General features: G+C 62.1%; 1 protein-coding gene across 2 annotated transcripts in view; it reads left to right on the top strand.

Moving 5' to 3' along the window:
* DOK4 (docking protein 4) overlaps window positions 1-14,493 on the top strand; it is a 46,009-nt gene that overhangs the window by 22,511 nt on the left and 9,005 nt on the right. For both annotated transcript variants that reach the window (XM_044986887.1, XM_044986886.1), the window contains exons 3-6: window positions 7,328-7,435; window positions 10,363-10,477; window positions 13,076-13,195; window positions 13,503-13,692. In XM_044986887.1, coding sequence (XP_044842822.1) covers window positions 7,328-7,435; window positions 10,363-10,477; window positions 13,076-13,195; window positions 13,503-13,692 — 533 coding nt within the window. The remainder of the gene's footprint in view (window positions 1-7,327; window positions 7,436-10,362; window positions 10,478-13,075; window positions 13,196-13,502; window positions 13,693-14,493) is intronic.

Raw genomic sequence — 14,493 nt, forward strand, 5'->3', positions numbered from 1 at the left:
GGCAGCTGGTGACAAGGGAGCCTCACCCGTTCCTCTCAGTGCGCTGTGAATGCCCCTTCAAAATGCCCCTGGCGTTAACCCTTTTGCTGCTGCGCTGGTGCCAAGACTGGCGCTCCCTGTCCCCTCCTCCCGTGCCAGCTCCAGACGTTGGCTGCGGTGCTTTGGGAGCCGGCGGGGACGTTACAATGGCGGCGCTGTCGGGCGAGCGGCCGGTGCAGCTGGGGGAGGGACCTGTGGGGCGCACAGCAAAGGACGAGCTTTGCCCCATCGCCCTGTTCGGAGATGTCCAGGCACTGGCTGGGTGCTGTGCCGCTGGGATTTTAACCACCTCTCCCGGCGGGTTTATGGTCCGGGCTGAAACATGAGCCGCTTGGGCCCAGCTGCTCGGTGGAAGCTGTAACTGGTGGGGCGCAGCCCCTGCCCGACTGGAACGGACTACGCTTGTGTTGGCGGGGCGGGGGAAGGGCAGCATTTCGTTCTTCAGTCACACACAGGCTCACTCACCCCCATAAACCCCGAGGATGCAGCCCCGTGGGGTAGACAGAGACTAGAAACGGTTGCACGTTGTTCCTGACCATTCTCTCCAGGACCTGGCTAGTAGAGCACAGAGCCTGGCTTGGGGGAGGCAGGTGGGGCCTAGCGCATGGGCTGGGGCTTGGGAGAGCTGGGTTCTATTCGGGCACCTCAGGCAAGTTGCTTTGCCTCCCTGTGCCTCAATTTTCCCATCTGTAAAATGGGGATGCTGATCCTGCCCTCGTTTGGGAAATGCCGAGGGATTCATTAGTATTGTCTTTTGGAACAGGGTGAGGAGGGACGCGGGGCAGAACCTTCCTGGGAATTTTAAATACCTCCCCTCCCACCTCAGTAAAAGTGCAATTTAATCCACTGCAAGGGTGAAGAACATCAGAAGCTTCTGGGTGGGTCCCAGGGCTGAGCCCTTCCTGGCAGGATGACTTGGTAGTGCCCAGGGGAACCACTCCACCGAAGGCAGGGAAACCTGCCCCACCCACAGCTCGGGTTGGTGGCTGAATTTGAATAGGGTGCTCCCGGCCAGCAGATGGTTGAGTTGGCAACTCTGCCAGCTGCCATCAGCCTCCGCTGCCAGCTACAGGATTCTTGGGGCCCGTGTGAACTCGACTGGCCGTGGCGCAGGCTCTCTCCTTAACAAGCAGATCAGTATTTTTGAATGTCCCCTGGGTTTCGACGAGCACCATGAGCAGCAGTGGCTGCTTTGGTTTCTGTGCCATCTCTCTGCTACAGCGGCCTCCTGGGGCTGCAGGTGTCCGGGCCGTCCGGTCCCCCCCCCCGGCCCTGCATCCTGGCTGGGGGCGGTTTGCACCCGTGCTATCTGGAGAAGCGGCCTCCTGTGGCTGGTTCCCTTCCCGTCCTGAACTGCAGCGGAGCATTGCTCTGAGCCACTGAACGACTGCCAGCCACATCCTCAGCTGGTGTAAATCGGCATAGCTCCAGTTCAGGAGGTTTAAAGTGGCTCTTAAAGGGACCCTTATGGATTTAGGACTTGGTTCTGATTTAAAAAAGGGAGTAACTCCATAGGGGTCAGGGTGGTTACACACTGGGGTGTAAGTCAGGAGTCACTTCGTAGGGACCAGGATGGTTATGCTCTGGGGTGTAAATCGGGAGTCACTCCGCGGGGGCCAGAGCGGTTACACGCCGGGGTGTAAGTGGGGAGTCACTTCGCGGAGGCCAGGGCGGTTATGCGCTGGGGTGTAAATGGGGAGTCACTCCGCGGGGGCTGGGGCGGTTACGCGTCGGGGTGTAAGTGGGGAGTCACTCCATGGGGGCCAGGGCGGTTACACGTGAGGTGTAAGTGGGGAGTCACTCCGTGGGGCCCAGGGCGGTTACGCACCGTGGTGTAAGTGGGGAGTCACTTTGCGGGGGCCGGGGCGGTTACGCGTGAGGTGTAAGTGGGGAGTCACTCCATGGGGCCCAGGGCGGTTATGCGTGAGGTGTAAGTGGGGAGTCACTCCGTGGGGCCCAGGGCGGTTACGTGTGAGGTGTAAGTGGGGAGTCACTCCGTGGGGCCCAGGGCGGTTACGTGTCGGGGTGTAAGAGGGGAGTCACTCTGTGGGGCCCAGGGCGGTTACGTGTCGGGGTGTAAGAGGGGAGTCACTCTGTGGGGCCCAGGGCGGTTACGCGTGAGGTGTAAGTGGGGAGTCACTCCGCGGGGCCCAGGGCGGTTACGTGTGAGGTGTAAGTGGGGAGTCACTCCGTGGGGCCCAGGGTGGTTACATGTGAGGTGTAAATGGGGAGTCACTCTGCGGGGGCCAGGGCGGTTACGCGTGAGGTGTAAGTGGGGAGTCACTCTGTGGGGGCCAGGGCGGTTACGTGTGAGGTGTAAGTGGGGAGTCACTCCGTAGGGGCCAGGGCGGTTACGCGTGAGGTGTAAGTGGGGAGTCACTCTGTGGGGGCCAGGGCGGTTACGTGTGAGGTGTAAGTGGGGAGTCACTCCGCGGGGGCCAGGGCGGTTACGCGTGAGGTGTAAGTGGGGAGTCACTCCGTGGGGCCCAGGGTGGTTACGCGTGAGGTGTAAGGGGGGAGTCACTCCGCGGGGCCCAGGGCGGTTACGCGTGAGGTGTAAGTGGGGAGTCACTCCGTGGGGCCCAGGGCGGTTACGCGTGAGGTGTAAGTGGGGAGTCACTCCGTGGGGCCCAGGGCGGTTACGCGTGAGGTGTAAGTGGGGAGTCACTCCGTGGGGCCCAGGGCAGTTACGCACCGGGGTGTAAATTGGGTCCGTGGGAGCAGACTCCGGCTCCTAGGGTGCTGGGCATGGTTGTGGAGCTGTAAGACGTAGTTTCCCAGCGCGCTGACACCAGGTCCTTCCCCTTGGCGCTGTGTGGGGCGGTTCCTCGCTTGCGCAGTGGTTACGTTGCAAACACTGAGCGGCACGTACCAACTGGTGGCTCTGCCCTTTGCCGTCCGGGGCCCGCGATCGGCCCTCGTTCTTGGCTTACCCTCCGTAACACTGGGCCGTGGCTCCTGCGTTGGGCCGCCGTGCTTGGGGCACCCGATGCTTTCTCAAGTCAGGGCCGTGCACTGTGACTGGCAGAGGGCTGCCCTGGCTGTGGGTGCAAATGAATCGATCGCCCTGAGGAATGGCAGCCCGGCACGCTCACAAGGGGCAGCGAGGAGACAAGGGGGTGATCCAGTGGGGCTGCAGAGATGAGAGGATGTTGGGGGAAGTGGGGACGCTGCGGGAGAGCATAGGCATGAGGCTGTGCGTGCGGTGCGAGCAGGTGGGAAAGAGGCGGGTGCCCACCTGGCATCCGGGATACCAGGAGGGGGTGCGGCCGAGCGCTGCCCATCCTGTCCTTACTTTACCATTGTTTGCTGCCTTGACATGCTGGCCTGGGGACCCCCTGGGTGGAGCGGCCCATGCTTTGTGCTGGGGACCATGTGCTCCGCTGTCTCATAGGCCACGTACTGCTAACAGCTAGTGGAGATCCTCCTGGAGTTAGTTCTGCCCTCTCTACCCACAGCCGCTCAGCAGAACCTCGTTGGAAGCAGGAGAGTGACACGGGGCGGGTTCGAGGTCGCCGCGGCTTTGTTACCCCTTGCACGCCGCCACCATGCCATCCTCCGTCTGGGCATCAGCTGCCTCTGCTTCCTGCTCTGTTCCCAGCCACAACCTCCTGCCAGACCAGCCTCGCCCAGCGCCTGACTGACAGTCCCCTCCTTGCTCTCTCCCTAACCCATCCGGGAGCATCGTGCCATCTTGACCCTACCCAGCTGCTGCCCCCAGCACTGCACACTCTCCCTTCCCTGGGCCGTGCCCAGCATTACCCCACCGCGTGGCCAGGCCGGGGTTTGGGGGCCTGGGTCCAAACCCCGTTGAGTCCAGCTTGCGTCAGGCCCTCGCTCCACGTACAGCATAGTGTCCTGTCGCTGAGATGACTCTGGCAGGCTGAGCTACGAGTCCTGGGGCAAGGCAGATACCCCTGTTCTGGGTAGACTCGAGAAAGTAACCAAGTCCCCCCGGCTGCTGGCTTCTACAATGAGTGCACGCAGCTCTGACCTCTGCGGGAATGCAGCTGCAAGGCCTTGCCATCCAGTTGCTGGGATTTCTCGTTTGAAAGCCTGGAGCGAGAAGAAAAAGGTTCCAGGATCCCTGGGAATGAGACGAGAGCCAAGAAGGAAAATTGCATTCCGGTGCCCAGGTGCTGCACGAACAGCACCAATAGCGGTGGTGTTCTAATGGGCCGGGCAGTGGAATCAAAGTGAATCGGCTTGGAGCCGGCCTGCGCGGATTCAGTTCATACGTGAAATGCTAGGGGTGGGTGTGGCTTCACAAGGAGCCTGCTGCCCTTCATCTTCAAGGGCTTTGCGAAAGTGGGTGGTGCTCACCCCATTTGAAAGATGTGGCAACTGAGGCCCAAAGAGCCTGAATTGTCTAAGCTATTGAGCACCTGCTGAGGTCGATGGAAGGTCGGCAGCTTGAAAATCAGGCTCTAAGGAACTTGTTGAAGTTGACATAGTAAGTTAGTGACCTGATTCAGGACTGGAAGCTGTGGCGCCTGGCTCCCAGACCCCTGCTGTAACCACTCAGTCCTGCTGCCTTGAGCTGGGGTTAGATTCTCAGTGTAGCAGAGTGTCAGTTGCAGGCAGAGAAGGGACAGGAGAGGAGGGCGGGTCTGGTGTTAGAGCTTAAGAGATCGCCTCCGGGTTGGGGTTGGGTTGAGGGGCTTCCTGTCTTGCAGCGTGAACTCTGCATGACGATGGGCAGGTTGGCTGTGATCTCTCCTGAGAAGGTGTTTCATGGGGGCTCCCGGATGGGATGAAAAGAGGCCATGTGCTTTTGTTAGGACTTATCAAATTCACGGCCATGAAAAACGCGCCACAGACCATGAAATCTGTTCTCCCCCGTGAAATCTGGCTGGTGTAGGGGAGGGGGAGGGCGGGGGGCTCTTACCGTGCGCAGGGTTCCAGATACTAGTCCCAGCTGGGCTGGGGAGGGACCGGACTTCCTGTTCCCCTGCAGAGGCCACTCCTGGGGCTGGGTCAGTCCCATCTCTGGCAGCCTCCTCCGGCTGTAAGAAGCTCCGCAGCTGCTGGCTGGGAGCGCAGCTCTGAAGGCATTGCTGCTGCCAGCAGCACCACAGAAGTGGGGGTGGTAATACCCTGCCCCCTACAATAGCCTTGTGACACCCCCTTCAGCCCCCTTGTGGGTTGGGACCCCCACAGTTACAACACTGTGACATTTCAGATTTAAATATCTGAAACCGTGCAATTTACAATTTTTAAATCCTCTGAAAATCCTTTGAAATTGACCAAACTGGACTGTGAATTTGGTAGGGCCCCAGCTATTGTCTACAGCAGCATTTCTGAAACGGGGGTCCATGAAGCCCTGGGGGTCCCAGAGGATTCCCCAGGTGATCTGCGGCCCCGTTGATCAACTCCTCCTGCCTGCGGGAAGGGGCAGCATGTGGAGACCCCCTGCCTAGGAACTGCTGCCAGAGGGATGTGCCAGTTGCTTTTGGGAGCAACCCAACTGGAGCCTGAACCCCTCATCCACTCCCGCACCCCTGCCCCAGCCCAGAGCTAGCACCCCGCACCCAAACTCCCAGAGCCCCCTCCCAAACCCCCTCCTGCACCCAAACTTCCTCCTGCACCCAAACTTCCTCCCAGAGCCTGCACCCCAATCCCCTGCCCCAGCTCAGAGCCCGCACCTCTCCCAAAGCCCACACCCCCTGCACCCAAACTTCCTCCCAGAGCCTATACCCCAAACCTCCTCCTGCACCCAAACTTCCTCCCAGAGCCTGCACCCCAACCCCCTGCCCCAGCCCAGAGCCCACACCCCCTCCCACACCCAAACTCCCTCCCAAAGCCTGCACTCCCTCCTGCACACAAACTCCATGCCCCAGCCTGGTGAAAGTGAGCAAGGGTGGGGGAGAGGGAGAGACAGAGGGAGGGGGGATGGAGTGAGCGGGAGGAATGGCCTCAGAGAAGGGGTGGGGCAGGGGTGGGGTCTCAGGGAAGGGGGTGGAGCAAGGGCTGAGTGGAGGTGTTTGGGGGTCCCTGGAAAATTTTAATTCAAAATGGGGGTTGTGTGGTTGCTAAAGTTTGAGAACCGCTGGTCGCCAGTAAGTGATTTCCACAGCCAGCGTGTGGGGCAGACTGTCCTTTCCAGGGAGCTCACACCGTCAAGTGAACCTAGACGTGGGGGAACCTGCTGCTAATGTCCAGCCTAGATCGTCGTCCGGTCGAGACTCAGCCTGATGTTTCTGTTTGTCTGTCTTTGTCTGGAATGCGGGAACTGCTGAACGCTGCAGCTGCCCAGCTCCAGAACTTCGGGGGCTGTTCTGGGCGTTAGCGGGAAGAACTCTGCTGATGTTGGTGAAAGTGAGCAAACGTGAAAACGTGATTTCCACTGGTGTGAGCGGAAGGAGAGTCAGGCCCACAGAGCGCCTGTTTGATGCTGCAGGCAGGGAAACCTCTCTGGCGCCCCCTGCTGCTGCTGCCTGCCCCTGTCACAGGCAGTGGCTGTCATGTTGGGCGTACAGCTCGGCCTGCGAAAGCAACCGAGTGTGCGACCCTCTCATGGCCGTCCCACTTTTTACCGACCATAAGGGCGAGTGATGGGAGGTACAGGGCAGAGAGGAGCGAGCAGGGGGCAGGGTCTTGGGGAGAAGGCGTGGTGCGGGGGCGGGGCCTCAGGGAGATGGGGCGGGGCCTTAGGGAGATGGGGCGGGGCCCTGGTTCGAACGCTGTTGGCTCCCCCACTTTGAGGGATCTCCTGCCGCTCCTGCCCTGCGGGGTTGTTCCCTGCAGTTCAGAGTCTAGTCTGCATCACACGGCTCCATAAAACAGGCAGCTGTGAAGTGGTGCCTGGGCCTTTCTCACTGGATTGATTGATCGATCTGACTGTCTTGTCTAGGGCCCCGGCCCTGCAGTTTCTGAGCCCAGTTACTGCTTCAGATTCCCACAGATGTGGCCATAATGCTCACAGCTCCTTGGCCTAGAAGAAGCTGGAGTGACCCGTGATAGGAAGCAAACGTGGATTCACTGCAAGAGGTTTCCCCTGGGTTTTGCTAGAAATGAGGTTTGGTCATTGCTCAAGTTTAGGGCTTAACCGTAACCCGCTGCTGCCCCTTCTTCAGGGATGTAGCAGTTCCCCCGGGCACGGTCAGCAAAGGGAGGTGCTGAGTGTCGCTTACTTTGCTCCATGTTGGATGCTGTTCGTGGGGACAGGAAAACCCCAGTCAGGGGGCGTTTGATCACTGGGAAAAATGCCCCCCTGCGAGATGTCCCTGTGCAATTGCAGGGGTGCTCGGTCCATGCTGCAGCCTCTGTGTTGGTGTCTCTCTGGCAGATCTATCGGAGGTGCTGGCTGGTGTTCAGGAAATCCTCCAGTAAAGGGCCCCAGCGGCTAGAGAAGTATCCGGACGAGAAGTCAGTGTGCCTGCGCGGATGCCCCAAGGTTGGAGAGTCTCTGCTGATCTGCTGCCCCTTTGCTCTGACGCAGCTGAATAAATCACCGAGGCAGAGCTCCCGCCCCCAGCCGGCGCTCTCACCCCTTCCCCACAGCGACTCCTGCCGGGTGGGACCGGAGCGGCTCCCGCCCCCAGCCGGCGCTCTCACCCCCTTCCCCACAGCGACTCCTGCCGGGTGGGACCGGAGCGGCTCCCGCCCCCAGCCGGCGCTTTCACTCCTTCCCCACAGCGACTCCTGCTGGGTGGAACCGGAGCGGCTCCCGCCCCCAGCCGGCGCTCTCACCCCCTTCCCCACGGCGACTCCTGCCGGGTGGGACCGGAGCGGCTCCCGCCCCCAGCCGGCGCTCTCACCCCCTTCCCCACAGCGACTCCTGCCGGGCGGGACCGGAGCGGCTCCTGCCCCCAGCCGGCGTTCTCACCCCCTTCCCCACAGCGACTCCTGCTGGGTGGGACCGGAGCGGCTCCCGCCCCCAGCCGGCGCTCTCACCCCCCTCCCCACAGCGACTCCTGCTGGGTGGAACCGGAGCTCAGCCGGCGCTCTCACCCCTTCCCCACAGCGACTCCTGCTGGGTGGGACCGGAGCGGCTCCCGCCCCCAGCCGGCGCTCTCACCCCCTTCCCCACAGCGACTCCTGCCGGGTGGGACCGGAGCGGCTCCCGCCCCCAGCCGGCGCTCTCACCCCCTTCCCCACGGCGACTCCTGCTGGGTGGGACCGGAGCAGCTCCCGCCCCCAGCCGGCGCTCTCACCCCTTCCCCACAGCGACTCCTGCCGGGTGGGACCGGAGCAGCTCCCGCCCCCAGCCGGCACTCTCACCCCCTTCCCCACAGCGACTCCTGCTGGGTGGCACCGGAGCGCCTCCCCCCCCCTGCCGGCGCTCTCACCCCTTCCCCACAGCGACTCCTGCTGGGTGGGACCGGAGCGGCTCCCGCCCCCAGCCGGCGCTCTCACCCCTTCCCCACAGCGACTCCTGCTGGGTGGGACCGGAGCAGCTCCCGCCCCCAGCCGGCGCTCTCACCCCCTTCCCCACAGCGACTCCTGCTGGGTGGGACCGGAGCGGCTCCCGCCCCCAGCCGGCGCTCTCACCCCCTTCCCCACGGCGACTCCTGCTGGGTGGGACCGGAGCGGCTCCCGCCCCCAGCCGGCGCTCTCACCCCTTCCCCACAGCGACTCCTGCCGGGTGGGACCGGAGCGGCTCCCGCCCCCAGCCGGCGCTCTCACCCCCTTCCCCACCGCGACTCCTGCCGGGTGGGACCGGAGCGGCTCCCGCCTCCAGCCGGCGCTCTCACCCCTTCCCCACGGCGACTCCTGCCGGGTGGGACCGGAGCAGCTCCCGCCCCCAGCCGGCGCTCTCACCCCTTCCCCACCGCGACTCCTGCCGGGTGGGACCGGAGCGGCTCCCGCCCCCAGCCGGCGCTCTCACCCCCTTCCCCACAGCGACTCCTGCTGGGTGGGACCGGAGCGGCTCCCGCCCCCAGCCGGCGCTCTCACCCCCTTCCCCACAGCGACTCCTGCTGGGTGGGACCGGAGCGGCTCCCGCCCCCAGCCGGCGCTCTCACCCCCTTCCCCACAGCGACTCCTGCCGGGTGGGACCGGAGCAGCTCCCGCCTCCAGCCGGCGCTCTCACCCCTTCCCCACGGCGACTCCTGCCGGGTGGGACCGGAGCAGCTCCCGCCCCCAGCCGGCGCTCTCACCCCCTTCCCCACAGCGACTCCTGCTGGGTGGGACCGGAGCGGCTCCCGCCCCCAGCCGGCGCTCTCACCCCTTCCCCACAGCGACTCCTGCTGGGTGGGACCGGAGCTCAGCCGGCGCTCTCACCCCTTCCCCACAGCGACTCCTGCTGGGTGTGACCGGAGCTCAGCCGGCGCTCTCACCCCTTCCCCACAGCGACTCCTGCCGGGTGGGACCGGAGCGGCTCCTGCCCCCAGCCGGCGCTCTCACCCCTTCCCCACGGCGACTCCTGCTGGGTGGGACCGGAGCGGCTCCCGCCCCCAGCCGGCGCTCTCACCCCTTCCCCACGGCGACTCCTGCCGGGTGGGACCGGAGCGGCTCCCGCCCCCAGCCGGCGCTCTCACCCCTTCCCCACGGCGACTCCTGCTGGGTGGGACTGGAGCGGCTCCCGCCCCCATAGCTTGCGCTCTCACCCCTTCCCCACAGCGACTCCTGCTGGGTGGGACCGGAGCAGCTCCCGCCCCCAGCCGGCGCTCTCACCCCTTCCCCACAGCGACTCCTGCTGGGTGGGACCGGAGCAGCTCCCGCCCCCAGCCAGCGCTCTCACCCCCTTCCCCACAGCGACTCCTGCTGGGTGGGACCGGAGCGGCTCCCGCCCCCAGCCGGCGCTCTCACCCCCTTCCCCACAGCGACTCCTGCTGGGTGGGACCGGAGCAGCTGGGTGCTCCCCCATAGCCAGCGCTCCCTCCCCACTTGTCACAGTGATTCTTTTGGGGCCTGGTCAAAAGTACGTTGCGGTGAGGAATTCCTCGGGCAGGGTGATTGTTATGGGGTATGCAGGGTATGTTGGGCTATGCAGGATCCAAGTGTCATGGCCCTTTACCTGCCTATGCCCCAATGAGCTTACGCTTCTCCTTCCCCAGCCTGGGTTCCTGAGGGGAACCGTTTTCTGGCCAGATGTTTTCTTGCTGCAATTGATCTCCGATAGCTGTGGGACTCTTCCCTTGAAATACAGGTTCTCACGTGGCTTTCTATGCCCCCCGTGCTAAGTCCCCTGCGGTTCTCTCTGGGGAAGGTAGAGGCTCCCCCTGAATATCTAGTGCCGAGCGGTGGAGAAACCAAGAGGAGCCGGGTGGAGGAGGGGAGACTTTGAGGGAGCCCCGTTACTCGGTGCAGAAAAGGAGGGGAGGGGGTGAGGTGCGGAACGCAGATGGCAGCAGCTCGGGAACGCGTCTCCCTCTGCAGGTCACGGAGATCAGCAACGTGAAGTGCATCACGCGATTGCCGAAAGAGACCAAGAGGCAGGCCGTGGCCATCATCTTCACCGACGACTCGGCCAGGACCTTCACCTGCGACTCGGGTAGGAGGACGTGTGTGGGTTTCGGCTTGGAGCTGGCACGGTCGCGAGCTGCCGGGCTGGGGAAAGGCCAGGGGAAGCGTGCGTAGAGATTGGGACTGGCAGCCAGGACGCCTGGGTTCTCCTCCCAGCTCTGCCTCTGGTTCCGTCTGTAACGGTGGACAGGTCACTCCATCTCGCCGGGCCAGGCTTTCAGAAGGGGGTGGAGCCCTCTGGAGAATGTGGCCCACGGTGCCTGTCGCCCTGTCTGTGCAGCGAGGCCCCTGTGACTGCCAGGGCAGTGTGGTGTAGAATCACCACTTTCACCAATGAACACAACGTTCCCAGGCCTTTTGGTTGCAGTCAGCTTTAAAATGTGCCTGACTGGCTGGCGTCCGCCTGAGTCAGCAGAGAGCCTGAACTCGCCGCTGGCAGGGTGCAATCCCAGCAACTCTTCTTTAGGGCTCAGAGTCACCTCCACGGGCTAAAGACCATTTAAATAGCTACATTGTTAACTGGTCATTTTTAGCAGCAACACCCATCTAATACGTTTACCCCACAGACCTAATCCCCTCCCTCTCCTTTCTGGGGGGCCCAACCGTCCCTAGCCAGCTGCTGAAACTGTCTGTTTCTGATCCAAAATCTGGTGCACAGTGAAAACATGGGGGCAACATAAGGACAGAATCGGAGGTCAGCAGAAATAACCCTGGGGCGACTGTGCTGATTGGAGGATTAATTCTCCTTCGTTAATTAAATCCCTTCGTTCTGAATGCCAGGGAAGCTGGCTCAGGAGTTCCAGCCTGCCACCCAATGCGGGAAGCTGCCTGCAGGACTGGGAGCCAGCCTGCTGCGGCACGCAGGGGGCTTGAGGGTGATTAGCCCGCCCCTCGTATGGGGTCAATCAGTCAATGTGGGTAAAGCGCTTTGAGATCCTGACGCCCTGGCCTGGCCGGGGGAAGGCGGGAGAGCTCCTTCAGAGGCATTGTGCCTTCTCTGGCTTACAGCTCCACACCGCTGCTGGGAGCCTCTTTGCTCCCCCCGGCGAGGCAGGGTTGGGGGACTCCCAGGTGCTGGCGGCGGGGTAGGTGGTGCTCTTCCCGCTGAGTCAGTGCTGAGCCAATGCCCTGCCCCGGCTACCATCCTAGCCTGGAGGTCACGGTGTTCCCCGTAACCGTGACTTTGATTGAAGTCCGTGTGCCCCGCAAGGGCAGCTTCTCTCCCCTCTGGGCGTTGCGACCTGGCCCGCGTGGTGGTGGCTCCTCGTAGGGGGAGATGTGCCAAACCCCAGAGGCGTGGCGGCCCCATGCGCTAGGTGGCAACGCCAATCAAACCTGGCTCTCTACTTCCATCTCCGGAGGGGTGGATGCACCAAACCCCGAGAGGTGCTGGGTGCACAGGTCACAATGTTCAGAGCAGAGAGCTGGCGCGTCCCGCAGGACAGGAGCTGCTGCTGCGGAGTTAGCATGGGCTGGAATCGCTCTCCAGCCCTCCTCCAAGCCCCTCGCTCCCCCCCTTTCTGTGACATGGCCTCGTTTCTGGCACCTCTGCCATGACATTGATTGAAATTGTCCATGAAAAAACTAGTCTTTGCCATGGGGCATTGTGTTGGGAATAAGGTGTAACCCCTCCCCCCCCCGCCCCGGTGCTGAGCACTTGTCGTTATTGGAGCTCGCATGAGGAGGGGTGTTAACTTTGGGGTCACCGTCAAATTCAAACTGGAGTAGTTTCTGCTAACCCAAAATCTTCCCTGGATTTTCCACTGGAAAAGTAATTTTCCACTACACTGGTTAAAAACTACTCTGTAGTATTGCTGGTGCAGAATGTCTGCTGTGTTCCGCCCCAGAGGTGGCTGCATTTCACTGGTGGGCAAGTGATCTCTTTACTGTACGGACTGGGCCACAATCCGGACTCCCTCCTTAGCCCTTCCTGTGGCAAAATGCCCACTGGTCACCAAGTGCCTGTGAGCACAAAGGAAGAGTCTCCTCAGCATGGACTCCGGGAACTGGCCCATCATACAGCACTTGGGATGCTTTGTGATGAACGGGGCTAGAGAAGGGCAAGGGGCGGTCGTCAGCAGCCTGGCCAGCTCAGTCTGTCGAGCATGGGGCTCTGGCGGTGCAGGCTGAGCCCTGGGTTGGCTTGGGGGTGCTCCAGGGTGAACAGATTGGGTAATAGGTGGCCCGTTGATCTAGCAGACACAGGTATAACAAGACCCAATGGGTGGAAGTTAACGCTAGACAAATTCAGGCTTAAAGTGCCATGTTTTAACAACTCACCAGGGCTCGTGGTGGATTCTCCAGCACTGGCCATTTTTAAATCAGGATTGGCTGGTTTTCTAACAGATGCCCTAGATCAACCAGGAATTCATTCAGGGGAGTCCAGGGGTCCTGGTTATGCAGGCCGGACTGGGTGATCACATTGGCCTTACAAGCTGGGACGTCCCCACGGTGCATTTCTGTTCCAGCCAGCAGGACGCACGCTGCAAGGTGTGACCATAGTGCAGGGCCTGTCTTCGGGGAGGGGGATCCTGTGTAACGGGGCGTTCCCCAGCTGGCTTGTGCTTGGGGAGCCGAGGGATGCTGTGGGGGCAGGGGCTGACGGGCGGCTCTTGGCTCCCTGCAGAGCTGGAGGCCGAGGAGTGGTACAAGACTCTGTCCATCGAGTGCCTAGGAGCACGTCTCAACGACATCAGCCTGGGGGAGCCCGACCTCCTGGCTCCCGGGGTGCAGTGTGAGCAGACAGGTGAGAGCGCTGGCGGCGCCTGGCAGGCTGCCCTGGGGAACAGAAGGCAGCTGGGACGGGGAACGCCCTGAGAGAGGGGGCTGGGCTCCCCCCTCCTTTAGGAGTATGATGGGGCATTGGGAGGGGGCCTGGGTCTGTCCCACCGTGGCAGTGGGGGTTGCGTGTGGAGGGTCCACACTGGGATAGGGGGCCTGGGCTCATCCCCCTTTGGGGATGGGATGGGGGGGCCTGGACTTGCCTCTCTTGAGAGGGTGGGGGAGTAGGGATGGTGCCTTCCTTGGTTTCAGCTGCCTGTCTCCCCCCGCAGATCGGTTCAACGTGTTCCTGCTGCCCTGCCCGAACCTGGACGTGTACGGGGAGTGTAAACTGCAGATCACCCACGAAAATATCTACCTCTGGGACATGCACAACCCCCGGGTGAAGCTCATCTCCTGGCCCCTGTGCTCACTGCGCCGCTATGGACGCGATGCCACCAGGTTCACCTTCGAGGCCGGCCGGTAGGACGCTCCTCTCTCCTTCTGCATGCTCTGCGCAGCAGCTCTGCCCGGCCTGCTGGGAGCACCGGGCAGGGAGCTACAGTGCTGCGGCTGTGCCAGGGCAGTGCGGTCCGATTGCAGATGGGGGGGCGAGCTCTGGCAGGCCAGGATCCTGAGCCGCTGGAGACATCTATAGACACGCTGGGTGAATACCAGTAATAATTGTGCTTGTGGAAGTGAGGGAGGGTGAGAGACGGGAACCGGGCTAGGATTCCCTCACTGCTCTGCCGATGCACCTCGGTTCCAGCCCGGGGCCTCTCCGGAATGGAAAGGAGAAGGAATCCTGCCGTGGTGGTTTTTGCAGTAGGGATTAGTGACAAGAACGCTTGTCAATTACAACTTGTCGCAGGATTTGAACCAGCGTCTCCAGATGTCTAAGTGCAGTTGCCTGACCACCCACGTTCCCCCCCTTTGAAGGTTTGTGCCAACTTCGTTTGCAAAGTAACTTGGATCAGCCAGGCCTGACTATATTAGGGACTCCAGATAATTACCTGCTAGAGAGGACAGAAACATGAACTTTCCTTTCATACTAGACCTTCCCATCTGCTGACTCACCACACTAGGCTTTTATAGAGAGAGAAAAACCCTCATCCTCTCCAGTCTGCCCTGCCCTGGAGCCTTTGAACTGGCGCCTGCAAGAAAAAAGCTGCTTATTTCTTTGGCAGCAGAATCTGGCAGTGATTCTTTGGGGAACATCCCATCCGCTCTGTGAATAAGACCGCGCTCTTCCAGGGCACCTCGCTTAGTCCCCTAGCATGGGTG

The sequence above is a fragment of the Mauremys mutica genome, chromosome 14 (genome assembly GCF_020497125.1).
Source record: "Mauremys mutica isolate MM-2020 ecotype Southern chromosome 14, ASM2049712v1, whole genome shotgun sequence".
NCBI lineage: Eukaryota > Metazoa > Chordata > Testudines > Geoemydidae > Mauremys > Mauremys mutica.